This window comes from Taeniopygia guttata, chromosome 7, assembly GCF_048771995.1.
Source record: "Taeniopygia guttata chromosome 7, bTaeGut7.mat, whole genome shotgun sequence".
Taxonomy (NCBI): Eukaryota; Metazoa; Chordata; class Aves; order Passeriformes; family Estrildidae; genus Taeniopygia; species Taeniopygia guttata.
In genome coordinates this window covers 20371236-20398689 of record NC_133032.1, presented here as the reverse complement: position 1 = coordinate 20398689, position 27454 = coordinate 20371236, and the positions used below count along the sequence as shown (strand labels likewise).

The 27454-nt window shown below is 36.7% G+C and overlaps 1 protein-coding gene across 26 annotated transcripts in view; it reads right to left on the bottom strand.

Moving 5' to 3' along the window:
* Window positions 1-27454, bottom strand: part of ABI2 (abl interactor 2) — a 66748-nt gene that overhangs the window by 31862 nt on the left and 7432 nt on the right. For all 26 annotated transcript variants that reach the window (XM_072932334.1, XM_012574907.5, XM_012574908.4 and 23 more), the window contains exon 2: window positions 7179-7346. In XM_072932334.1, coding sequence (XP_072788435.1) covers window positions 7179-7241 — 63 coding nt within the window. In that variant the 5' untranslated portion in view covers window positions 7242-7346. The remainder of the gene's footprint in view (window positions 1-7178; window positions 7347-27454) is intronic.

The window sequence follows — 27454 nt, the reverse complement described above, 5'->3', positions numbered from 1 at the left end:
AGGAGAATCTTCGGTGTAAGACAAAGTCCTGCTCAAAATTAATTGCCTAAAAACATGTATATAAATCTTGTTAGGTAAGAAGAGTAAGAAAATGCTACCAAAAAGTCCACTTATCTCTTCCAGGAAAATATAATCTCTTAAATCATGGGCCATGGAATTCCTTGCCTTATTTAAATGAAAAATAATTGCTTGCTCACAAAGCAACTTTCACTATAGGAAATTTGCTAAACTGTGAACAAAGGTTTGAGCTACAGGATAAAAAACAGAAGTAAAAACAGACAAAACCACCATCGTAAGGATTTCTAAACACTCAGAGATTTCTTGTTACAACTTCAGTGATCATGAATGGCACCAGAAACACTTTTCACAGTTTTGAACCAGGCTTTGTAGTAACTGGTGAACAGATACAAATGAGAACTCATTTTCATAACACACATTTTTTGTCTATTTTATTTTTCTGTGGGTAGGCACTGGGGAAGAGGGGTTGGCTACACTCTTTTACCCTGCTGTTTGTGCTACTGATACCAAAACAAGCTAATGGAACCTGTGCTACCTTGAACAATCATCACAACATTTAAATTAATAATAAAAAAAATTTTAGAAACCTCAACCAATCCCCAAACTACTTCCAAGTTGTTTCTTTGCATTATTTCCAGGGAAGGATTTCCAAAAATACCTGGGGCATTATATGTGAGCTTACATTACTGTCATCAAGATTGCCTAGTATTCCCCAGCAACATATTTTCAAGATTTTGTAACTTTGCTAAAATTAGGCACTGACTACAGCTTTGTCATGTACCTTCTCCCACTCTAGTTCCACCTGCCTAGAACTGTAAGGTTTCCACTAAAGGTGAATAGTAATTTCTTAAAATAAAGCTACAGAGAAATATATTTAAAGGTCAAAATGTATTGGCAAATATCTCTTTGGAAAGCTCGAGTTTGTTGAGCAATTATTTTAATAGGGGTAGTTAAACTATCTGGGAAGCCGCACAAAAAACCCACCCAGATTTGGCCAATATATAAATTCTGCAGAAATTCACAGCTCACACAAGTGTTACAGAAACACATATATTTCTGCAGCTACTTAGCAACTAAATTACTCTCCAATGAATTTGCCAAGGTCCCTTCTGAAGCTGCCCAAGATGACCAGGACTATACACCAATCCCCAACACAGAAGTACAGGTCAGCTCTTGCAGTGCTATATTTATGGTACAAGCACAAGCGCAAATAGAGCATAACAACATTTTTCAGGCCAGAGTACCTAAAGTACACCATTCTGCATCAGGGTAAAATGTAAGATTTCATCTTCTATCTCAGGTTTTTATCCCTTCTCTGTGTTGGACCTCTGCTTGTGCAGCATAGGGAACAGGAGCATACATTCTGGAAAAGATGGTCTACAGACTCCTCATCCCACCAGTCAGAGGGCACATACTGTCTTAAGAAGCTGAAGATAGGCAACAACTTGGGAGGACAGTCTCATGATTGAATTAATCAGTGGTGTATTAATCTCTATTGCAGACTTTATCTGTGGTCTAGACATGTCACTGGAGAACTGCAGAGACATTATTTTTGTATGTTCTTTGTCTCACAGACCCCCATACCATTTCTAGAATGTTAGAAAACTTCAGCTGCAATAGCAGCTGCACTTCAGGATGTACTGGAACATCAAAATCTTATGGGTCTGAATCTGGTTCTCCAAAACCATTTTCATGCCTTGGATACTGCACTCAGAGCCTTAATTTCAATCCAGAAATCAAAAAGGAAGTTATTAGTGCAGGATTGGCAAAATGATTTCTCACTTTCTATTTCAAGTGCTAGAACTTTGCAACTTTGAATATGTTCTTTCAGTACTTTCTGATGTAATTATCTACTAATACAATGTGATACAGACATTTAATGCTCATGTTACTGTAGCAATGGTATCCTGGCACTGTGCAAAGCTGTTCCTGTGAATGAAGAGTGGGTTATCAATAGGAGCCACGGGGACAACCAGCTTCCTCAAGGACTATGGTGGTCATGGGGCATGACTGCAGTAACACACAATGGAGTGCATAAAACCTAATTAAAACCTGAAGCTCATCTGGTGGGATTTCCCTTGTATTATGATTCAGAACATCGCTTCTAACTTGAATAGCTACAGAATGACTAAATGTATACATGCTGCACCTAATTCTGGTCCACACACCGCAAATGGTATTGAAGAGCATTATGCTGGCAGTTTTCCAAACATTTCATTTCCTTGTTTAGTAGACTGTGGAAGTCCTGAGATCCTAATACACCCATAAAATAGCACAAAGGAACACTACAGTATTCCATTAGTAGAAGAGGTAACAAAGATTAACCGCTGACTAAAGAAAAAGAAAACATTTATCCTCAACACACAGGTAATTATTACCTCCAGTACTAACATAAATCCCTTATCAAGACAGAAGAATGCACCAAAATGTTTATTTATCAATTTAGAAAGTTCCAATGAGAAGTTTTTGGGGTTAGAGCCGGGCTAACAAAACACCTGGCTTGAAAACTCTGCTAGGAAAAGTAGATGGGATACACTGTGCCCTTCTACAACTTAAAACTCTGTTTTCTAACAAGAAATTTTGGATGCCTGACAGCATTATTATGCTTTTAAAAGTTTGTTTCACATATCTCCATTAACTTTGGCAAGAGCTTTTTATGTGACAATTTGTTAGAGGTTAGGCTCATTACTATCAGATTTTCATATGCTTTCCAAGATCCCTGCAAGAGCCAAGGGAGAGCCATAAGGGGAAAAATAAGTATGAACCACCACATCTTTTTCTGTTAGGAATTTTCTAACCATTTTGAAATATCAGGTTTTCATACTGAATTCAAACAAGCCAGTCTCAAGCACTGCAAATATTAAAACAAACAAAAACAAATAAATAATTTCTGGGAAAGTTAACACTACTTACAAGTTCACTTAAAAGTCACTGAACTCATGAGTTTTGAGAAATATTCTCTTCTACTCGTAAACAAAATTTCTCCAAGTATTAAGTTAGCATTTAACTAACTCAAGTTAGTTTTGGCTGGGATAGAGTTAATTTTCTTCACAGTATCGGGCAACATTTTGGATTTGAGCTGTAAACAGGGCTGATAACTGCAGGATGTTTTAGTTACTGCTGATCAGCAACTGCACAGAGTCAAGGCCTTTTCTGCTCCCTATCCCACCCACCAGTGGGTAGCCTGGGGTGCACAAGAAGTGGGAAGGGACACAGGTGGGACAGCTGGCCCTGCTGACCCAGGGGATGCTGCTCCACACGGCCTCATGGGCAGCAGCCCCAGGCTGGGGCAGCCTGGCCGGGCACTGCTGCCTGGGGACTGCCTGGGCAGCCCTCAGCTGCTGCTGCTGCCGAGCAACTGCTTCATTGGCAGCCTTTCTTCTCAGGTTTGATCTCCCTCTTAAATATGAATTTCTTATATTACTATTACCACCATCATCATGAAAGAGACATATACATATCTCAACCCACAAGTCTTCTCACTTTTACTCTTCTGATTTTCTACCCATAGCCTGGTAGTGGGGAGTGAGGGAGCAGCCAGGTGGTGCTTAGCTGCCAGCTGAGGGTAAACGACAACCACAAGCATGCTGAAAGTCCAAATTACGGTGAAATTTCAGAGAGAAGAGTCTCCAGAAGCCTTAATTTCTTCCTCTTCTCAAACCATTCTAATTTAAATTTATAAATTGTCAGTCTAGTAGTCTAGGCTTCTAAAAGTCAGTTTCAAAAATCTTAGAAGAAAATATTGCTTAATTACAGTATTGCTGGACTTTTATTTTTTTATTATTATTATTATTTTGACATAATTCAAACTAATTGCAAATTACCTTGAAAACTAAATTATTACTTTAAAATTAGCATCGACCTAATTGCTAGAAATGTTAAGAAATATGGCATTAATTGTCTCAAGTTGCATGCAATTAATACACAAAAAAAAAAGATCATAATACTTCAAAAATGCTGAAGAGCTCCATATACAGGTTCCATATACAGGTAACTTGCCCTGTGCAAAATTGGCCTTGCATCACCATTTTTAAAGTGTTTTGCTATTCTTGTACTGTGCAAGAATAAGACAACTGAGAAAGGTCACAAACCTTTAGTGACTTTTGAGTGGAAAGTCCAAGTGAACTTCTCTGCAGCTTGCAGATGTTGCATAGCCCAGCTAAGCAGCAGCTGCTGCCTGCAGAGAATGCAAGGCTGCAGTCTGTTCATGCCTGCTCTCACCGCCAGGAGCGTGGCACTCAGTTCTGTAAGGGGAGATGCAGCAGACCTCCCGACAACACAGTGCTACTGCAGAAAAATCATCACTACCACTCATCTTTGTGATAATGTGCTTGTTCATACAATTAGCAGCAGAGTTTTCAAAATGACCTTGCTAAACCTGAAAAAACATTTCTCATCATACAAATATTAAAACCTGAATATCTGCCAGATTAATTTAAAGAATTTGGACTTTAGTAACATTTCACAGTGACTGCTAACTTGAAAGCTGCAAGATAATTTTTTAACAAGTATAAATATTTGTACATATGATCTGTATTTAAGATTTAAATTCATAGTCAAATATGAAACTGTGTATCATCTAGTTCTGGACAAGGTTCAAGAAGGCAAGTAAGAATAGATTCATCAGCTTTCAGACTAAACCAAAGTGATTCTAATTTTTAAACCAATAGGATTTAATCGCTTGCATAAAAATAGTTTCAATAGTAACAATTTCCTTATTCACAACATATACACAACTTGAAAAAGCATAAATGATTATCAGCTTCCTTTTCAGCTCTTTGATTAGGTTGGCATTTAGAAGGAAACACAGAACGGGACTTAAATTGGCATTCTACCAATGAACAGAGAACCAGAGTATTTTATCTTACAAAGTTAATCACACCTCTCCCAGTCTGAGCTACTTGTACAAAACAAGCACTTTGGGAAAAATTTTCATACCAAGTGCCAAATGATTCTGCTCCTTTTTCTGGAGCATGTGCGGAATCCCAGATGAGAATTAAAAACAGGATTCCATTGAGATATCACAATTTGCACATATTGTTTTCTAAACTTAAATACCAAGACCTACGGACCAAAGCATTACTGTAAAAATTTACCATCTGTAATTACCAACCTGTTTTCCATTCTATGTTACTAACTTCATTTCAAGTCAATCTAACTGAAATCCTAATTTGGCAGTGAGGTATTACACCACAATGCATTTTCAGTACTGTTAGAAAAAGCCCACTAAGCTTTACACCCAACATAAACACCAAGAAAACCTTCTGCATATTAGGCTAATTTCAGGAGAAGTATAACCAAATTTCTTGAAAATAAATTATTTATAGAGAAACTGTGCAAATTAATTTCTTAAAGAAAAATAACCCTAGAAATTAAGATAGATGACACACTAATTTACAACATTGGTATTATGGGAGTAAGCCATTTCCAAACTCATTAACTCAACTTAGTAAAGTTCATTAGATCAATACACTTCATGTATGAAATATCCAAAATTTAAATAATGTCTGCTCCCTCTGACATTAATTCTTCCATAAAGATTTGGGAAGCATCCTACATACAGATGCAGGCTCAAAAAACCTGAAACAAACCACCAAAAAAATCTCCCCAAACAAACTAGATTTTCAATTTTACAGCAGTATTAGGAAAAACAAATCACAGATTTTTTTTTTTTTTTGGTTGTTCAAGCTCAACCTATGAAATTTTGCAGGTACATTTTCATTAAGTTTTGTGGTACTGCTAATTTAGTGCTCTACATTAAATAACTAGCTGTATTGTATAAAGGTCAAAGACAATCTGACCTAGCTCTCAATCTGCAGAAATGTCACCTTCTCGGAAGGAAAAAGTTTAAAATGCTATGACTCTTTCCACAAAAGCTACTTTACAGCAGCTGTGTGACAAAATGAATTTTCCACATTCATGAAATGGAAAATATGCTGTCTTTTGCATTAGGCTCTCAAACAGCTGGAATATGTGTGAGCTGGCACTAGCCTGTGAGGAAGCACATACACACACAGAGTATATAGATATAGCTCACAGGCATACACAGGATAATCCATAACATTTTCTGGGAAAAAAACCTGAATTTACTTGTCCACGTAATGATTAACATGGAGCATTTAACAGAAGAATTCAAACTTCCAGCTTATTTTTGATGCAGATCCATGAGAAAACTGAATCAATCTAATAGCACAGCACTATCAAAAGAGAAAATCCTCCCCACCTCTTTCTTTGTACTTGCCCTGGGATTCCTCTGACCCAATCAGAGGCAATTCAGCCCACTAAGCCAGCATGAAATTATTCACTTATTTTGCTGGTTAGATCCAATCTATCCACTTATTTCCTACCTTACACAGCCCCTACTTTCAAATGCTTCTCTAAATGACACAGTATTCTTTATTTTAATTTATATTATCATATGGTGATCAAGAAACCCTGGTAGCCAAAATGTGCTGGTCAACTAAAACACAAAATATTCAGTAAACAGACACAGAACCGGCTGTATCATTGCTCTTAATTACTCTTTCAATCCATCAGTGGCTGGCAAATCTGCATTTTTATACATCATTCATTCTCAGCCCATTCTGGCAGTCAAATTCTTTCATCAGTGTGGTGACTGAACCTGGGTTCCTGATAATAGTAACTTAGTTACTGCTGCTCAGAAAAACTGCAAGCAATGGCAGGACTTCTGCAACCATTCACAAATTGAAACATTAATTTTGGCTGTTGTTCATGTCACTGCAAGGTACATTTTATTAAGAAAAGCTGGGAGCAAACTATTTTTGTAATCTATGCTGTTGTCATTAGATGCCAGTATTACAGCAACGGAAAAAGTAAAAAGATGGTGAGTACTGTTTTCCACCATCCATTTTGTATTTCTTAACATAATATTCTCATTTTACTACTAGCAATTTTTCTGTGCTTTTCACTTATGCAGAATGACCCCCTCTCCAAACAATAATCTGGCTGAGAATGCATTTAACCTGCTTTGGTATGTAAAATGCTCATACTAACACTGGTACAGAATCACATGATGAGACCCGATCCCAGAATGAATATAAGAAATGCATCCTTGTGTTTTAAATTCTTCTCACTCACAAAATGTCAGTTCAGAGTTTTACTTGCTATGTAACACCAAAGGCAAAAGCAAAAAGTCTCACTTGTGAAATGTGGTTGATTGAAGATTCCATGCGCCGAAGCTGGGACGCCTGGATGTCCAGCATTTGGAGAACATTGTTGGCCAAAGTGTTGATCAGATAGGCTACGCTTGCTAATGACTGTGTTGTGTAGGCTTTGGTTTCTTCCAGGGCTCGCTGCTTATCTGCTGACTGAAAAACAGAAAGGAAAGGTTTATTTACTAGAAAGTCTTTCAGAAAAACATTTTTGGAATGAACGCTTTTTGCCTGTCTTTACCGACAACGAATTATACAAGTCAAACTCATTCTAAATAAAAGTTAGTATTTTTCCACAGAAGATACTACCTTTGTATTTTATGAGTTTCTACACTTTCTAAGAAGAATTAATGTCCTTTTCTTCTTGAAATATACTTGAATTTTTCTTGAAAAAAAATCCAACTTCTTATTCAGTATTTTAGCAATTTACTTGAAAAGCACTCTGAGACACCTATCCAAGATTTTATGATGAACAGTTTAGAACTGTTTCATTTTTCTAAACTTGGTACTTCATTTAGAACTCCTAACAGCCTACAAGGAGCTGCCAAATACCATATTCCTCATCTCTCCTAATCATTTAGACCTGATTGTTGTTACAAATAGTCATTCACAGTGAATGAACTATAATTATTCCCGTAAGATGGTAGCTGAATATAATGTGAGACTAATCATTTTTACAAAGAGTAAGTCCATGTTTTCTTCTTAAACATGTTTTGTACTTTTTCATATTGTGAATACTTTCTTCTATGAAAAACTAATATGATCCATTTCTCTAGTAGTAGAGCACCTAAAAGTATTTGGGCTCTCAATAGACAAGATATCCATTAGAAATTTTAAAACATACATACATTTGAAACAGCATTAAAAACAATAAGCTAAGAATCTAATTGCTACGGTTCTGTGTTTCTCCTTGAAAAATAGTTAATATCACTAAGACGTAATCCAGTACAAAGAATACTGATTAAAGCACTGGTAAAACATACAACTAAGATGCTAAGAAACTTTCCAGTTTCCAAGGCTTCAGTATACAGTGAACTTCACTTTTAGGTGATCTTTAGCCATCTCACAGGCTGATGGTGCTGTTTCTAAAGCAACAGTTGATAAATGTTCTTTACTCCCACATGTCATTATTATACAGTATTTCATTATTTCCTTGGCTTTTTATATTATACATATAGGTTGGGTATTAAGATTCAAGAAATGTGCTGTTATTAAAGAAGGAATAGAAAGTCATTTCACATCTTTCAGCACAAGCTGAATCTAGCATCCATTGTATTTATTGTATGTACTTTGAGAAGCACAGAAAGTAAGTATACCTGTATTTCAGAAAAACAATTCCTACAGCTCACTATGTTTCCCAAGACCTTGTAGTAAGAGAAGATTTCTAGCTTTCATGGGGAATAAACATCCCACATATGTAAACATAGGCAAAAGACTTCAAATAAATGCTCAGATGAAAGATACTCAATACTTTTTCTTTCCTGGCAACCTCCTGTGTCCATAAACAACATGGCTAACTTAGCAGGCTGCACTGGTACCAGTGCTAGGAAGGAGGAGAGCAGCAGCTATTGCTCATCCAAGAGCTGCCTCGATGGGGCAGGAAGGAGGAATGCTGCAGGAGTGAGCATTCTCACTGTGTTTCTTTCCTATGCATAAGACAAAACAAGACCAACAGAAGAAGGATCTGAAAATTTTAGAACCTTCTCGGGGCACAGTATGAGGATATTGTCCAACAGAACACAATTATAAATGCTGCCTTATATTCAACAATAAAGAAGTTAGAAAAATGCTATCCCCAGATCTCATGGCTTTTAACCTGCTGAGTAGTATGTCTTGTACATAAAAGTGTTTCAAACTCATCTTAAGGACTCCCAAATGAAGATACATCAAGCTCTTCACCTCTGTTCTCCCATTGCTGACTTGTAAATACACTCTTTTTTCCCCTCTCCCTGCTCATATCCCCAGCTCAGATGCATACTCCCCTGCAGCGGCCACACTCCACAGCCAATCAAACAATTTCTCAGTGGCAATAATAAAAATGACCAAAAGCTTGCCTGTTTGGCTCTGCAGCTGCTGCCAATCTATTTATAGAAGCAGAAAATGCTGATTTCCATTAGTACACTGTATATCTAGAGGAGCTGAGTGTAATCCAGCAAGTACAGTATTTTTTCATTAATAGGCTAAGTGTTTGAGAACAAAAGGAAAACTACCTGTAATTTAAAATATTATGAGCCTCTGCTATGGTTTTTCTGCTTAAAGAAGCACAAATATGAATCCATGTTCAGAGCTAGTCCTTCCAGAGATGTAACCTATTCAAGTCACCCCCAGTTCCAACCAACAAGGACCTGACTTCTCAAATGCAAAATGCATTAAAGAGCTCATAAAACAATACTATAAACTACTTTGGAGCTGTTATTAACACAAAACCCCATTTGACTGATACGTCTAATTCATGTATTTAGCTGATCACAACCGTGATTTGCTCTACAGAACGTTTTGCAGAACCTGAAATTCTCTGAGGCAAACTCCACTCATGTTTGGCACAGCAAAACTGAAGTTTGAACTTTCTTCCTGTGAAGAATCTGTTCAAATTAAAACAACTATTTGAACCTACTACCATCAATCCATTTCAAAAGAACAAAAAGTAATTAGTGACAGCATTTTAAAACAATCATGTTTATCCTGAAAACTTTAAAGAGATGAAAGCTTCAATGACTCACAGCAATCTAAATCAATAAAAACTCTAGAACACTTACAGAAAAATCTTAAGTTCCCCTGTGGAAATATAACAATAAATGTCAGTAGACATTTAACTTGAAATGATAAGTTGTGTTCAGCATGAAGCCCATATTTTAATTTGATAAGTAGATTTCCAGAGATGGTATCTTATCATATGCTCCTATGCAACAAGATCCCTATTTACACTCCATATGGACACCAAACGACATTGCTTGCAAATGCTGCCATGTTCACTGACTATGTGACTATGTAAATAAAGGGATTTCTGCTAATAAGATAATGGTTTCAAGTTATCAGTAAACAAAATTCAAACATAATCCTCAGCAGTCTTAGTTCTGATACTCCTGATCTTCCTAACACCAAAATACCAGTCAGTATGCTTCACATCAGACTGTAAGACAGGAAAAAAGTTCTCTCAACATTCATAGCTACCAAAATTCTCTAGTGAAAGAAAATATCAAACCGGTAAGTAACTTCAGTACTTTCAGTACTTTACTCCACAGTAATTTCAGTAACCTATGGAATACTGTTTCTGTGAGGAATATCCAAAACAAGAGAAACATGTTCTATGTTCATTATAACAAAAAGACTTGTTACTGTGGATACTTAAGTATATTAACCAGAGGCCTCAAAGCCCTTCAGTTCTCAGAAACATTGTGTTCAGCAGTATCAAGCACTGGTAGCAAGTGTTTTTAATGCCCTAAATTAAATGCCACAAAGCAGACCTTTGAATATCTCTCCATTTCAGTTTTAAAGTATCTTTAGCATTCACACACAAAATCATGCATGCCTACGAAAAAATAAAGGCTCATAACATCTATCCACACACAATTCTTAGAAAAGCAATGCTTTCAACCATTAGATCAGTTTGATCCATATTTTTTTAAATGGATAATAAATTCAAGAAATCAAAGCTATTGTCTGACAAACAAGTCTTCTGAAACACTGCCAGCATAGGGATCCTCTCATTCCTAGACCTAACATACCCATTCCATTGTCTATGCATGGGCACATGGCAGACTAATTACCTGACCTAGTTAAAACTAACTTTAGAAACAAATGGTTGTTTTAAACTCCAGTCACTTTCATTATCTTCCCTGACATGCAAAATTGTAAACACTACCCCTAGTAAAAGTATGTAGATGCCACAAAGAAAAAAAAGCAACTCAGTGAATTATGGTCTGAACAACTGTCATGGTAATATGGAACTCGGGATCTACTTCCATCAGCAATACCTGTCACAGGAGATGTCCCCAACATCAAGTGCACTCTCCATCTGCTGTAGTGAATCAGACCAGGAGGCACATCCCAAATGAAAATCATCTGATCCATAAACCAAATTATAAGTTTTGCCTCATCCAAAACACTGCCTAGCCAGAGAAACACAAGGAATGATACAACCAAGAATAAAGAGGGAAGAACTATCCGGAGTTGCTGAGCTTGCTAGAAAAAGAACAAGTGCTGGAACATCATTGCAGTTTTTCCAGTCCTGCACTACCTATAGTTTTTCTTCACCCGAACTGTGCAGTGTCTCATGTTTCCTTTAATAATTTTCCATTAACTGTGTTAAGAATGCTGCTGTGTCGCCACCTCAAACTTGTCGCTTTGACTTCTCACACAATGTTAAAATATTTGAGCATCACAGCTGGATCATCTTCACAGCCTGAAATAGAAAAGTTTAGATCATGTCTTCTGTGCCTATGTTACGGAATTTCCAGGCAACAGCTTATGATTTATTCTATCATCTTTCTCCACACAATGCACACATCAGGTGCTCATGTGAGCCACAAGACAGCATCCTTTTCTCCTTCTCTCAGCAGTAAGAGCACCATTTTGACTCACCACAGAGATCTCCTGCCAGCCACACACGGACTGGGGACAGTGTCAGCTAGAACTGGGAGATGCTCCCCCCACTGCAGCAGGAATTGGTTCCCCATGCACTTGGACACAGCAGCAGCCATGGCTCTGCCCAGCTCCCCTGGAGAGTGTTTTCCATTTGTGGGAAGCACCCAGTACTGAAACAGTTCTTTTGTCTCCACCAGAAAACAAAACAAGCTATTAGCTACATGGAAATGCTTTACAGGATGAATCCAGACTGAGAGCTACAGCACAGAACACAGTGACTCTACAAACTGGGGCTTTTAGATAGCAGGAGATCAAAGTCACTCAAGTCAGCTACAAATGCACAGACTTCACAGGCAGTCAGAAAAGCCATGTCTTACATACACAAGGCAATAGTGTGCTTGCTTTCAGACACTGGAGAATTATTAACAGTTTCCACTTCCACATGCCAGTCCAAAAATGGACACTAAATCTGACAGCTCAGGAATGATTGCAAATGTTCACCTGAAAATAATGCTTACTTTTTATTAGAGTGTATACATTGCTAGCATTAGAAATTATGTGGAATTCAACCTGCAGTAAATGCAAATATGACTGCTTTTCATGTCAGGATGCAGAGCCCCAGCATCACTTTTTCTTCCCACTCTGGAAGTTCCATTTACACTACACAATTGCACTACCAGATTTGAATAGGAAATAGTCTGGACTGCAACTCTGTAAAATATCCTTTTACTTTAGGAATTAAATGTCTCAATTTTTATTCTCCTGCCTTAGAAAACACAAAGTTTTATACAATTAAAAAACAGATTACAAAGAAGAAACAAATATTGAATGGGGCAGATGAGAAAATAAAACATGCACTAAGGTATCCAAAATGACAAAACTATTTGGCTACATGATTGGCAAAAGGAATTATTACATGCATATAGTGCATAAAATGCAGGGCTAGAAAGAAACCAAGAAATTAAGGCATTCTCCCACCCAGTGATCAGCCAAATCCTAGTGATAAGGTCTGTTATGGCCTTGTTAAGAAGAACCTGAATAATTTTGTACAGAAAAGCAGCTACTAATGGATATTCTATAAAGAAAAAAATGATGGGAGGAAACATGAACCCTACATAAAGATTTACAAAACATCAATCCAACTACATAAAAGAAAAAGTGCTAACAAATGCTCAAAATGCTACTAAATTAGAAGGAAAGACTTCAAAGATAGCAACACATTAAAAAAGAAAAAAATATTTCCTATGAATTGGAAAGAGCACAGAAAGACAGGTCTGAAAGTGGTGCATGAAAGGAAATATTAAAAGCTACTTGTATTTTAGTTGGTTATTGTAGCTAGGTTTCTTTTATGCTACAGTTAAAAAAAAATGTTATTTATCCAGTAGTCATCACCAGCTTGGAAATTCAGTTCTGCAGTCGGGCTATCAAGACTTGTACAAATTCTACTGGATGAGCCAAAAAGTCTGGACCTATGAGTTGAGAAAGAAACTGTGTTTCTTATTACAGAACAGTGACACAAGCTGCTGCTTTTAATATCAATATAACTGAAACAAAAAAATTCTTCCAAGATTAATACTTATTGTTGAATTGAAAGGGGGCAAAAATATAGAGCTTTTCATTCCTAAGGCTACTGTCATCCACATCGTTTAGCAAACAGAGTTCTGAATGGAAAATAATCTCAATTCATACTCAAATCAACTCTTCAAGGGATTTGTGCAAGAGATTTATGCAGTAATATTTAGGCATATAAAAGTGGAAGCTTAAGTTGAAGAGTATGTCACCAGACTAACTACACAAAAAAGTATATCCAGAATATACTAATCAATTCCCCAACATATAGACCATCTCTTGCTATTGTTCAGAACAGGACTGTTTAGTGAAACAAACTCATATATGTGATGAAAAAGTAATAGTAAAATTTAAAAAATAAGACTGAAGATTAGTTTCATTTAGTCGATGTAACAGTTGCTTCTTTTGATTACTGTTAACACAAACCCAAGCTGGCATTTGTCTTACAACCAGCTAGCAAAACCCCTCAGGTTTCTGCTGAGGTTGCACCGGCTTCAAGAAGTCTCAAGAACAAAAGCTGCATGCTAGCGTTCAACAAGCTTCCATTATTCAGTACAGAATGTGCCCAACTGTGATACTGACAAAGCACACTTCAGTATTCCTGTGAAAAATAGATTGAGCTCTTATATCATCCTTTTCATTTTAATTGTTGCTGAATTCCTTGAAGTTACTGAAAGCCTCATACATAATTAAGTATTATACACACTTTTATTCAACTGCACAGATGGCATTTGCTCAGTCCATCCAAGTGCTTTCTGAGGTCCTTCCGTGAACTACAAAAAATGATTGAGAAGAAAACAAAACTGAGCATCATTAATCCAATAATTAAGTCAAAATCATGCCAAAAACTTACATAACTGTCAGTGAAAAATACAGTCGTTTTCTGTTTAAACAAACTGGCTCATTAAATACTTGCTAAAGAATATCCCTCACTCCTCTTTCACTACCGGAACTGCTCATTCCCAGGACAGAAAACAAGTACCCACCAATTCCTATGGCACTGTCTCTAACACACAGGAGAAACAGGCACAAAGAGGCAGAAGCAATCACTGATATGTTAGGACAGAAGGAAATGAGCACTCCCAGAATTTCAGAAAAAAACTAAAGGCCATAGAGCTCTAAGACACTTATTTCTGTGGCACCAGAAAACCCCCAAATTTGCCTTTTGGATGCAAAACAATCCATGTGTTATATTAACACAAAGGACAGGGAAACTCAGTCTACCTGTTCTTTAATATAACCAAAATTACACAGTACCTGGGGTTGGGAGTAGAATTTTTTTTGTTCTTGCCAATTGTTATAGCATCATCTCTATACTGTTCATGTGCAAAGATCTGTCTCTATGTAATTGTTTACTCATGATTATATAATGAATATATATATAATTATTTGTTATTATTTTAGAAAGACAAAATACTGGTTTCATTGCTTGATTTCCCTTTTAAAACAAAGAAGAGCTCACAGGTATTGCCCATTACATGTACTCTGCACTCTAAACATTATTAATTAATCAAATGTTAGACAACATAAGCAAACAACATTTTGGACACAAATGGGAAACACTTCTCTGCACACACCCTGCCTCAAACCCACTCATAAGTTCTCTGACAGCTTTCTATTACTTTGCATTCAAAAGAAAACATGAGCAGCAAAACACAAGCAGCAAAACACACTGAGACTGTGAATAGGGGAAGCAACAAGATTACTGAGACTGGTAATTTGGCCTACAAATTAGTAGCAGTGGCAGCTCTAGAGTCTGGAGATAGAATATTTTTACTTCACAATAATTTTACCATGACCTTATCTGAACATCAACTATAATTAAAGTAATCTGCTTGAAAACTCTTTGTCACATCTGCGAAGAAAGGAGCAGAGCATGTCAAGTCTCCTAGTGATGCAACTTTTTTATTAATGAACTGCTCTCAGAAGTGACAAGACACAGCCTAAGAATCAGCACTAAATGCAACTTTATTTCTGGGTGGACTATCCAGGCAAAGACAGAGGATAGTCTGGCACCTAAACCATCCCACAGTATCAGTATCTGCCAGGCTGAAAAGTAAATACCTTTCTCCACAACTGTATCCAAAGTCTCTACTCAACATCTACATGAAAGCAATTAACTTGCTGTTCACATGAAGTGTATTTAAAATTTAAATAACTTTAAATGTGAACATATTGAAGTAAACACTTCTCTTTACAATTGATAATGGAATTAGGACTATTCTCACAGCACTGTGAATTCTGTATGTCCTACATTTAGTAAAACACATCATCTTTTGATCAGAGATCACACAGTAATCAACAAAGCTGCGTAAGGAACACTGGCATTTTGGCCAGACATAAACCTTACACAATATACTGGGTTTAGAATTAAGAATGCATCAAAACTATCACTAGGTTTTATAATTCAAACTACATTCAAAGATTAAGTAATAAATGTGGTATTTTAAAAAGTAATTTCCAAATTCAAGGTTAACTACATTAATCTTATATAATCTATAACATAATATAGTTATTCCCATTTTAACAAATTATTTATAAATAAATGTATCTTTATTTATCTGCATACTAATAAAAAGCATACTAGCTAAAGAATATACTCTTAGCATTCATACTCCAGTAAAGTTTTGTACATCAAGTTATTCTGTTTTCCAAACTATTAAAAAACTATAATGATTCACTAAATGTCACTAGAACTTCTTGATTACAAGTGTGACTGACTTTTAAGCTATCTTAAACTCAGTATCAATAATCTGCTACAGTCTCTATGAGGTTATTTGCATTAAATTGCAGTCTTTTGTTTTCAGTGCCATAAATTTACTTGATATTTTCAGTTCTATGCTGAGCCTCAAAACATAGGTTTGATTAACAGCTAGGAAAGCTACCTTTCAAAGAAATACACACAGAACCTAACCTCCTAAAATGAAAAGCTGCTTTTTAAAATACATACTGCTTTTTAAAATGCATTCAAGGCCACCTGTGGGGTTAAAACTAGCTCACTGGCTTGAGATCTATGACAGCACTATCAGTCTACTCTACCCAAGAGAAAAACACAGCAAATGGGAGCTGTGGACAAGCACAGCTTCCCTCATATCTAATCACCTGCACCACTGTTTTCATGCTGCCTGCATCACTACAACAAATCTGTCATCTGTTTCCCTTAACCATCACCAGAATCAAACTCTGTATTTATTGTCATACATTTACAAGCACAGCAGACCAGTTTTCACATACAAATGTCCTGGTCTCATGAGACCTTGCAAGTTTCTGTTCCTTGAGAATAGAGCCAAAGTGTCCTGTTTATGCAAAAATAAAAGAGCATGATGTATTCACACAAACCTACTAGACAAGGTTATAAAAAACTATTTCACTGCAGCAGTAACACAATTTAAAATTATGCATCACAAATTGTATCACAAGAACAGCATGCTAGCATCCAAATGCATTTACATCTAGAATATAGTTAAGACGTAGTTATGTTACTAGCTACTCATCACTGCTGCACAGCATTACCCTTTGCTCTTGCTCGAGAGGAAGCAGCAGTGCAGGAACCTCCTCCCCTGCCCATTCTGTGAAATCAGGACAGGTTTCACCCTTCTCTGGTACCTCTTCTGCAATAACACAGCTGAAAGAAGTGGGTCATTTTCTGGTTCCTAAACAACATAATTATTGTTGGAGTTCCAGAGACAAGGCCAATTTTGGCTTTAATAACATCACAGGATCAACACATTTGTGGCCATAAGAGGCTAGGCCAATACAAACGCACTGAATTAAGAACATCAGAAACAGCAAAAATCCACAGGCTTAACTCTATTATCTCATATATTTGCTGTTCTACAACTCTTCATTCACCAAGGACGCTTTAATATGCAGAGGTTTGAACCGAGTTTACAAGTCAAAATCATTGATAAACACAAATTCAAATTTACAGTTAGTTAATAAAAATAAGCAAGTGGTAGCATTTGCAAAAATTACTTTATATGCAAAGTGGCTTTCACAAGTAAAAACTACAATCATATAATAATTGCATTCTGCTGTACAAAAAATGCTTTTGCATAAATTGTTTTCTCCACTATCAATATCAGATGAACAGATTTTTATCTCTGTCTCTTGAAATCTGACAAAATCTATCATTTCTAAGCAAGGATATTTACTTCAGCTTTACCAAATATTATCTAGTCACCGGGTTTATGTAACAACTGAGTTATTTCCCAATTTTTCCATTTTCTTCCTTCCACTATAAATTCTCAATTCAATTCATTACATAGCAGTGATTGAGGTCAACTAATGGCTCTGATTTAGAATCACAAGCAGAGTGATCTGTGGCAGCAGAAGTAGATTCTGCTTCCAAGTGTCCACTGCAAGACATCACAAGCTCATAGCAAGGAAAGCTAAGTAGGACACACAGCCACATCCTCCACCATCACAGCTTACAACCCAGCGTACCCCTGTACACAGTCAGATGCAGGACACCTGTAATTGCAGCATACCCCGGGCAGATACACACCCTATTCGGCCAATAGCTCCCGAGAGAGGCTGGCAGGTGTGGAGAGAACACCCACATCAGTTACCACAGCAACACGGAGCTCCGCTCACCGTCCCACCTCCTTAGGCACTCCAAAAGACTGAGCAGCTCAAGGAACACAAGCTGCTGGAAAGCCCTGCCTGCCTATCCATGGCAAATGCAGTCCTGTTATCCTCAGAATTCTTCCCACAACACCACCCTAACTAATACAAGTATTTCAATTGCTATTCACTTTCTCTACTTCCTCACATGAGCAAGCCCCAAAATTTTATCACACTAGAAGTTACACTTTAATTTACGTACTTTTGGTAACTATGGCTAAAAAAAGCTTGAAGAGAAGTAAAGAGGCATAGCTATCAGGTAACACGAGTGCCTTCCAAACACAGCAGACAGAGGGTGTAAACTAATGGGAGGGGGGGGCAGGAATTTGCATAGTCAGTCTTCTAGGAAACAGACACTTGGATTACACAGATTACTTCACAATGGTCAGTTAACCTTAAATTTGAAATTATTCTTACTTGGCACTTTTTAAAGCTGCTACCAATTCAGACATAATGAAAGAAAAGAACTGTCTTCAGATCCATGCCCACAATCTGACAGAACAGAAAAAAATTAAAATATTTTATAAGAAAAAGTACAGATCAAAATAAGAAACTTTCACAGAACAGCTGCGATATACAATATTCTTCTAGGAGGCAAAAGAACCACTGGCAGCATACCCCAAAACCTAGAGATTTATGCTAAATTAGCAGAACCTGGGTGAGCTGCAGTGGCAGCTGATCACTGTATAGCACAGAACGAAAGAATCAGAAGAGGTTTCCCTCATTCTTCTGTGAAAGGTTGCCCAGTCTGTCCCTCTTTCTTTTCTGCATTAAAACAAACAGGACAGCTGTCCTTGCCTACTGCAGAACCACTTAAAGGCCCAAGTCTCTGACCCCTGCAATGCCACACACGTGCCAGAGTCCCACCACCTCAAATGCGCATTTGCACCCCTTTACATGACCAGACACCGACATACTCTTGTCTGACTGACAAATCACAACAGCCCACGCAGCTCACACTTCTTCCTTGCTGTCACCGTAAATGCTTGCCAGAAAGAGAGCAGAAGCAAGCAACAACAGGCTGATTTGTTCTTGATATCCATGTTCATCTTGCTGCAAGCTGACCTCTGTAGTACAACCCACCTGCTGAAGGCGGTGGTAACACTCAATGATACCCAGTCATAACTGAACCCACGATGGAGATTAACTAAACAAACCACCATGATAAAGTGAAAAAGTTAGTACAAGTTCATTCTGAAAACTGAAAATCACAACCCGTGCTTTCTTAAGTAGATTTGTTCCCTATGTGTCCTGAGAGAGGCATCTGCTCATTTTTTTGGCAAAGAATGTTTTTACAACCTTTTGCTCCTGTTACCATAGCATTGGACAAAACACAATATTGGCAGAGTGAGAATGGGTTCTGGCCTCTTATGTGGACACAGTCAGCCAAGCCCAGATATCCGTTATGCACTTACTAGAGAACATTTTAGAAATATAAAAGTCACCTCCTCAACTGAGGAGTCCCACTCTAATTCCCAAGGGTAAATTCCTAGAAATAAAGATTTTTCCAGAACACTTTTTCTTCATGCTTGTAAAAGAGTTGTCAACAAATAAAAAATCATAAGGTTAAAGGAGGTTTTTCATTTCAACTAGACTCAAACTTTGCTATGATTTTGCAATTTAAGAATCTCAGAAAGTAAGCAGAAAAAAACCCTTTTCTGCAAGCACTTATTAAGTAAGTAGCAATTATTCTTTTTCCCAGTTTAACGAGCAGTTTTGGTCCATTTACTTCAAAATTATAAGTAAACCTTCTGTCAATTGCGATGTAGCTCAAGAACAGCAAGCGAAGTTTCTATATTCAACCTGCAGTACATCACTTAACAGCAGAGCATCGAATGTTCTGTAATTATTTCCAGCAAGATCTCTATTTTGCACACACATTTTCCAAGTGTGACCTACATTCACATTAAGAGCAATACTCACCCAAAGACAGACTGTTTCATGCAAGTGGTAACCTTGTTTCTAGAAACAATATACAGCCATTTTAATTGCATAAAAGGATGTGCATTTGATTTTTCATATTAACTACACTGCAACTGTAACACAGTAACATCCATCCAGTTTAAATATTACTTCTTTCTGCAAAATACACAGTTACTTTTTAAAGAATTAACAAGTATCACAATGAGTTATCAAAAGTGATATGCCTGATAACCAAATCCAACCTTGGCAAAGTTTTTATCCACACACAGTACTTCTAGGATTCCCCAGACTTGAAACAAAGCAATGCAGGTCACTGAGCCATTTCAGAATTTCTCTCTGAAATATGGAGAGTTTTCTGTCTGGTAAAGAAAACCAGGACTTGAAATACGAACTACCAGGAATAAGGTTCTTCTTGCTAACTATAAAGGCCATTATTCAGAACGTCAATCAGGATGAGCTTGAAGAGACCATATTTTTTGAAAATCCCTTCAGAACAATATTGGAATTTCATACAGTAAATGTTTAAATCTGCTGTCTTAAAACAAAGCACTAGCATTAGCTAATAGCCCGTGGATGCCTTGACAATTCTGTAAATTCTATGAGGTTGTTTTTATGTCTTCACACAAAGAAAGTAGATTATGCACCAAATACATTCTTTGAATCAAAAGCATTGAATAAACTTAAAGGAATACAACAAACTCCATGAGAATGACTGCAATACCAAACAAGAGCTTCTATTTCTAAAACATTTGAGTTCCTTTGTTCTAATACTTTGATGTCAGCTGAAGAGAACACCTACCTATAACTCATGTGAAAAACACAAAATTACACGAGGATATTTTGAAAAACAGAACTTCAGCAATATCCCAGTCAACATCCAGGAGAATATTTCCATGCAGGATGTTGCAGAGGCAGCAGCTAAGGACACAGTTCTATCAGAACACCTTCAAAAAATCAGTCAAGTTATTTGGGATCCAACAGAAGACAGCTCTGTAAACCTGGAAGCAATTCTAAAATGAAAAATAAGCAGCACATACAATGGTACAAAAAGTTCTACAAAATCTGTCCTGGAAAAAGTGGTTACCACAAAAGCTTCAGTAAAGGACAGACAAATGAATCAGACAAATAGTCTCAAAGTAGCATAGAGCATCTGCAATGCTCCGAAATTCACAGCTGCCCACCTCTGCACACATAATAATGATGTTCCAGACCTCAGCTTTCACTAAAGCACTTTTTTAACAACCAAAACACCTGCAGGCACTATCTTATTTATCAAAACAGGTGAAATAATTATTTTTCTTTTCTCTGTTTATCTAATGTGAGCCAGATTTTCACCAGGCCCTTTTAGATTTGTTTATATACTGATTCCAGCACTTACTGGCGCTGTTCTGTCCAAGACCTTTATAAACATCCCTTAGACAATCCTATATCAGGCAGGATTAATTTCTTTAAGAGCAATTAAACACCTTTCTTTCCCCATATTTATAGAATTTTTACTAGTTTCAATATTTATAGATTGGTAAGCATTCACGTTGGACAGAGAAGTCAGCATCAGTCACAGACATCTCAGCAGAAGATAAAATGCACTGCTATTTTTCCCCTACAAAAGCCACATCCAGAGTAGCCCAGTAAAACTTAAGATCAGGAGTTTCATTAGTAAACTAATACATTATTTTCCTCACCTAACAAAATTACCAATAATGAATTTTTTCAAATGCAACTGTTTAAAAAGTCAAATTTTTCAAATAATTTTCAAAGAAAAGTAATATACAGACTATGCAAATAGGGGAAACACTTCCTTCCTGCTATACAATCTAAATTCAGTGACAAATATTTCAGGAAAGAATTATTTTAATCCCACAGTTAAGAATTATCATGCTGTTCCCCATATAGGCCAAATTTCATCATCTCTAACTAGAGCAGCGGCAGAGAGCTTTCCACGTGCTGAGAAGTCTCTCAGTGGCCAGAGCTCTCAGCCCCAGAACACATGCCGAGGGCTGCACGTGTTGCATGCAGCGCTGCAGGCAGCCCACCCCAACCCACAGCACTGCACTGCAACGGAGCAGCTGTAACAGCACTCAGGTAATACAGCATTACCTGGGCACTGCACCAAACTGCAGAAATGAAAACTTACACCATGCAAGTTGAAAGAGACATTGCAGACTTGTGAAAGAATGTAAGATTCTTCTCACAGCAGTTTAATGCTCCAATAGAAGATATGAAGAATCCCCATGACTGTGTTTACTTTCACCATAATTATGACAGAGACTGAGTCTCAATCTTCACTTATTCACCAAATTTTAATGTTATTCTTCTGACAATTCTGAGCAATTTGTTGTCACAAAAATAGAAACGTCAAATAAGTGAAATGACAAAAATAAGAACATTTCAACTGCTGAACGCTTTTTCTATGTCATAAAAGATTTTCTAGCCTTGCATTTTTCTTTTTAATGTGAATTCATTTTCAAGTTGTCTTAACAGATTGTTACAACTATATACTCAGTAAGTTCTACTACCATCTGAAAGAAGGGTTTTCTCTACACCTTCATGAATTAAAAGTGCTGCATGAATGACCTATTCATTTGACAAGGCATGCCTAAATAATATCACCTCTCCATCAATCCAGCTATGGCAATAAATAAAACTATCCTGAAGAGTTTCACAACATGGATCCGAGGTTTTAAGACAAAGAGGCACAGAGAAAGCACAATTTTTCAGACAAGCAATTCTCTCCTCCTTTAAGAAGAAGGATCTACCAACTGCATAACCTCTAATCCTCCACCTTCCTAGACACAAGCAATTGGATTTTTTTGTATCACACATCATCTTCCATTCATTTCATTGAACAATTTGTCCCTAAAACTCAGGAAAAACCACTCATATTCCCCCTATAATTAGTCAAAGAAAACCATGCAAACAACTCTCGAAGGACTGTGTTCAGAGCCTTAAGGGCACATGGAATCCAGATCAAAATAAACTCCTTCCACTGTTTGTACACAAAAGCTGTAGTTACCCTGATTTGTGAAGTATGAGATCTAGAGATGACATCACATAAGAGCTGTGTAACTTAAAACCAATAGAATTAGGTATAAGAAGCTGCCTGCTCAAGTTGGGATTTGGTCTCTGCAGATGCACTTACCTGTTTAGCACACAAAAAAAAAATACAGTTTGAGAAATTAATTCAATACTTTCAAAAAAAAACCAACCAAACAAAAGCTCATTAATCCTTGCATTTCAATCTCCACAGAGATTCAATCTCCACAGAGATTGAAATCCTCAACATTTCCATCTCCAATATAAAATTAATTTTAAAAACCATTTTCAAAATTTTGGCCTTTCAAAGAGGTCCTGGGAGTTTCACGGGGTACAGCAATTACCGCAAGTAATGCCAAAACTCCTGAATATTAAAGTCAGATCAGTTCACCACAGGAAGACTACCATTTAACTCCTTTGAAAAACAAAAAAAAGCATTTTGACCTCCTTTATGAGAAGGGGAATTAAAATATATTCATATAGTAACTGCAGTAGACCCCCAAAACAAACTTCAGATCTAAAACTGGTACTTTATCTCTATGATAAAACACATCCCACTGTTTATGGAAAAAGCCAGCTCCACAGAAACTCCTGTTGCTGCCCATATCATTGCACAGCCTCAAGAGTAGCAGAGAAAATGGAAGAAATTGTTGCTTGGTTAAGGGGGGTTTTTGTATAATTAATTTAAAACAAAAAAGTAATTTCCTTGAGTATGTTTTTAATTTTAAAGATACTGTGTCACACAAAGTTTAACTTGAGATTACGGATTGCATATTACAAAGCTGAGCATGCTGCTTAGAAAAGAAGCTAAATGTAATAGAATTCAATACTCTGAGCCTTTACTAGCCACAAATAAATCTCATTCTTCTCTGTGTCCTTAACAAAAGCTACAACTAAAAAGAAAATTTCAGGGAAAGTAAAACACATGGAAAATATTAACCTCTGCTCATGATTATAAAACAAGGGAAAATTCCCTTCTCTTTGGAGAACTTTTAAGCACAGCCTTTATAGAGACAAGTAGATTATTCGTACAGTATTCCTCACTTGTTCTTTAATGAAAAAATTCTTTTATATGCGTATACATGGTTCAATAAGTTATAACTATGCATTAATTATCCAACTGGTGATCAAATGAGACAATTCATAAAAGCCTGCCTTGCATAATGAATACAATTTACAAGCCATACTTTAATAAAGGGTCTTTAAATGGTACAAACACCTATAAGAAGCTCATCAAAGTAAGAAGTTGTTTCCAAGGACCTGCATTTGGTAGACAGATGAGTATACAAATGAAAACAACAAAAATTAGGGGCTTACCCCTCCTTCTTGCTCCAGTCCTCAAAACTGCATGTATTTGTAGCCCTGAATTACTGAATCAAATAAATGTAAACTGAATTACTGAATCCAATAAATGTAAAGACTGCATACATATTTAGAAAATACAAGATTTACATTTTAAGCACATAATAAAATGGAAATTATTTACAATAGTTCTATTAATTCACTGCATCAAGTGGTTATAGAAGTATCCTCAGTTTGGAGAGGATTTAAATTAATTATTATCACCACCAGACAAATGTAATATCGATTCAGAGTCTACTAATAACTTTCTACCTTCTATTATCCAACCTGATTCATTTATACAAATGTATATATAGTCAAAGAATTACCTTTCTTTCAGGAATAAAAGTGCACTCTTATGACAGTGCACTCAGAATGTGATAAAAATGCTGCAAAACCAACAGCCTCACTAATTTAGGCTGATTACACACTACTCTTTGATCCAGAGATTCTGCATGCTCAATCATTCTGCCCCTTCTGAGACAGTCACTTCATGGACATCACAACTCTAAGGACACCAACACCAATAGGCCTGAATCTTTGAGGCTCATTTCTGAGATCACTAACAGAGGAATAAAGTGAGAAAACTGAGTATATCAGAAAACACTGCAGACTGATTTATCATAAATAACAAAAAAATGTACTGTCGCGGTTTCATTCTTCTCTACAACTCCAGTTCACTAGTTATTAGTCATGGTGGAAAAAGCCCATTAATTTTACTGCCACCATTTCAGCACACACATATATACTCCTTCACACAAAAACCTTTAGCTCTCTTTCCCACAAATGAAATTTATCTAGATCTTATTCAATTGACATGAGTAACTCAACACATTAATTCGCTCTCCTTGGAAGGCAAATCCAACACCAATTTGCGCAAAAAGCATTTCAAAGGATCTAGGATATATCATATTCAGGATACAGAAACTACAGTATTAAATAGAAGCAATATCCCCAATAATCCAGTGAAATGAATTACAGTGGACAGTGCAAAATACTTCATATAAGAGACATAAAACTCCATCATAGAATAAATGCAAGGCAAAAGCATACGAAAGAAAAAATAGAACTGCTTATATTCTCATTATTTACTTAAAAATGTCTAGCCTTTCTAGAATACCATTAAATCCTAAGACTTAGCTCATAGCAATAATTCCATAGATTAAGCAGCATTACCTCTCAAACTTAATTTAGTATTCCTGGACTTTACCCAAGAAAAATGGGAAAACAGTGTACATAGTTCATACTTTTCAAAATGTTATTTGAATAATCCTATAATTCATTACTTTTCTGTCAAAAATAACCATCCCTTTTTTGAGCATCTGCTCATATTAGCATTTTTCAGTGTCTTTGAAGCCTGTCATCCACCTCACCCTCATCTTTTGCTGTTAGCAGTGTGGGAGATAAGAGGTTGGCTTTTGTTTCTACTATTTCTCATCTCCCTTTGCCTAAATATTTTTGGCTTGTCCCTCCACAGACCCTCTATTCATATAAATGTATGTTAGCTGATTCAAAATAGCCATTTAATTTGGGATATTGAACATTTTTACATTTCCCACAAGTTTCAGCAGACCTGTCGTTTTTACCCAATTAAAAGTGGGTAGACAACAAACTTCCACAACCTGCAGCAAAGATTCTGCCTTACATAGACAGCTATGAACAAACTCCACTTCTCAAGCCAACTTACAAAGTCAGCACCTACTTAAAAAAATCAGAGTGAATTACAAAAGCGGCAACAGCCAGCATTGCTCAAACTTACAGTATAAAAGGACATACTGAAAGATAATTGAGAATCTGCATTCTATATTGAGTGAACACATACTATTCAATGATTATTATTAAAGTGAATCAAGACAAATCAGTGTGCTTTGAGTTCATACAACACTACGGAGTAATAAATGGTTTTGTACATTTTGTCTGTTAGACACACTAAAAGTTTTTGTTTGAACAGAGATGAGACTTAGAAATACTATTTCAGATAAGTTTGTATATTCCTGTCTGGCAAAACCAGCAGTGTCAAGAAGAGACTTTGTTGTACGAGACAGATTCTGCAGAAAGACAAGCACTGATTCTGCTTTCCAAAGTCCCACCTTACCTACAGGTGATCTGTACCAACCCTCTCATATTTTACAAGTGTCAGTCCCACTGCTCACAGTTTTCGCGGGGGGCACAGGAACAACACCTCACGTTTGCACTACAGACCTTCATGCCCAAAAAGCAGTACTGCTGCTGTACAATAGCTCAAAATAACCACACTTGATAGCTGGTATCTTGATGAACTTCTCCCTTACCTTAAATTGTCCATCTAAGAGCTCACTGCTTCAGTCATTCCCTCTTTCCCCTTCACTGCACACTCCCCCCCCACCCCTGAGCAAAGCAATGGCACTGCTCTTGTCAGCAGGAAATTGACAACAAAGTTACAGAATACCCTAATAAACATTTGCATTTACTTAGAAGAGTTTTTAAGAAAAGAATTAGTAGATTTATGAGTTGGCACAAAGCTAACTTTGGCTGTTATAACCAATACAGACAGGCTACTAAAACCCCAAACCAAGTAGTATTTGTTCCTCACCCTGCATTTCACTGAGCATAAAACAACTTCATCATGGTAACACTACACCAATAATAATAAGCCAAGCACTTATTATTATTCAAACTGAAATACTATTAAGAATAGATATTACAATGGCATCTACTGGGAAATAGCTACAGGAAATGGAATAGCACATATAGAGTCTATACTTCAGAGCACATAAATTTGTATTTGACAGAGCAACTTAGTCATTGCACCTGAGAAACAGAAAACTAAGATTTCTCACTGAAATAGACACAACTCACTTGCAAAAACATATTAACTCATTCACTTCATGAAAGAATTGCCAACCTAACTAGTGAGAGCCCTGAGAAGCGGAAATGCTCCTAAATTCAGTGTGCAGTGATGACATTTCATCTGCTGACATGGAGTTTTGCTTCATAAAGCAGCCCAATGATTGAAGTTCCTGGTAGGGATATCCAACAAAATTTACAAAACTTAGATTACTAAGCAAGAGGTCAATTTCAGGTGTGCAATTAAGTGTGAAAACAGCATTTGAAACAAAATTTTAAAAAAGAAAAAGGGTCATCAGCCTCTAGACATAGATTCTACCGAATAAATCTGCTGCAAACATGGTATTTAAATCAATGTTTTT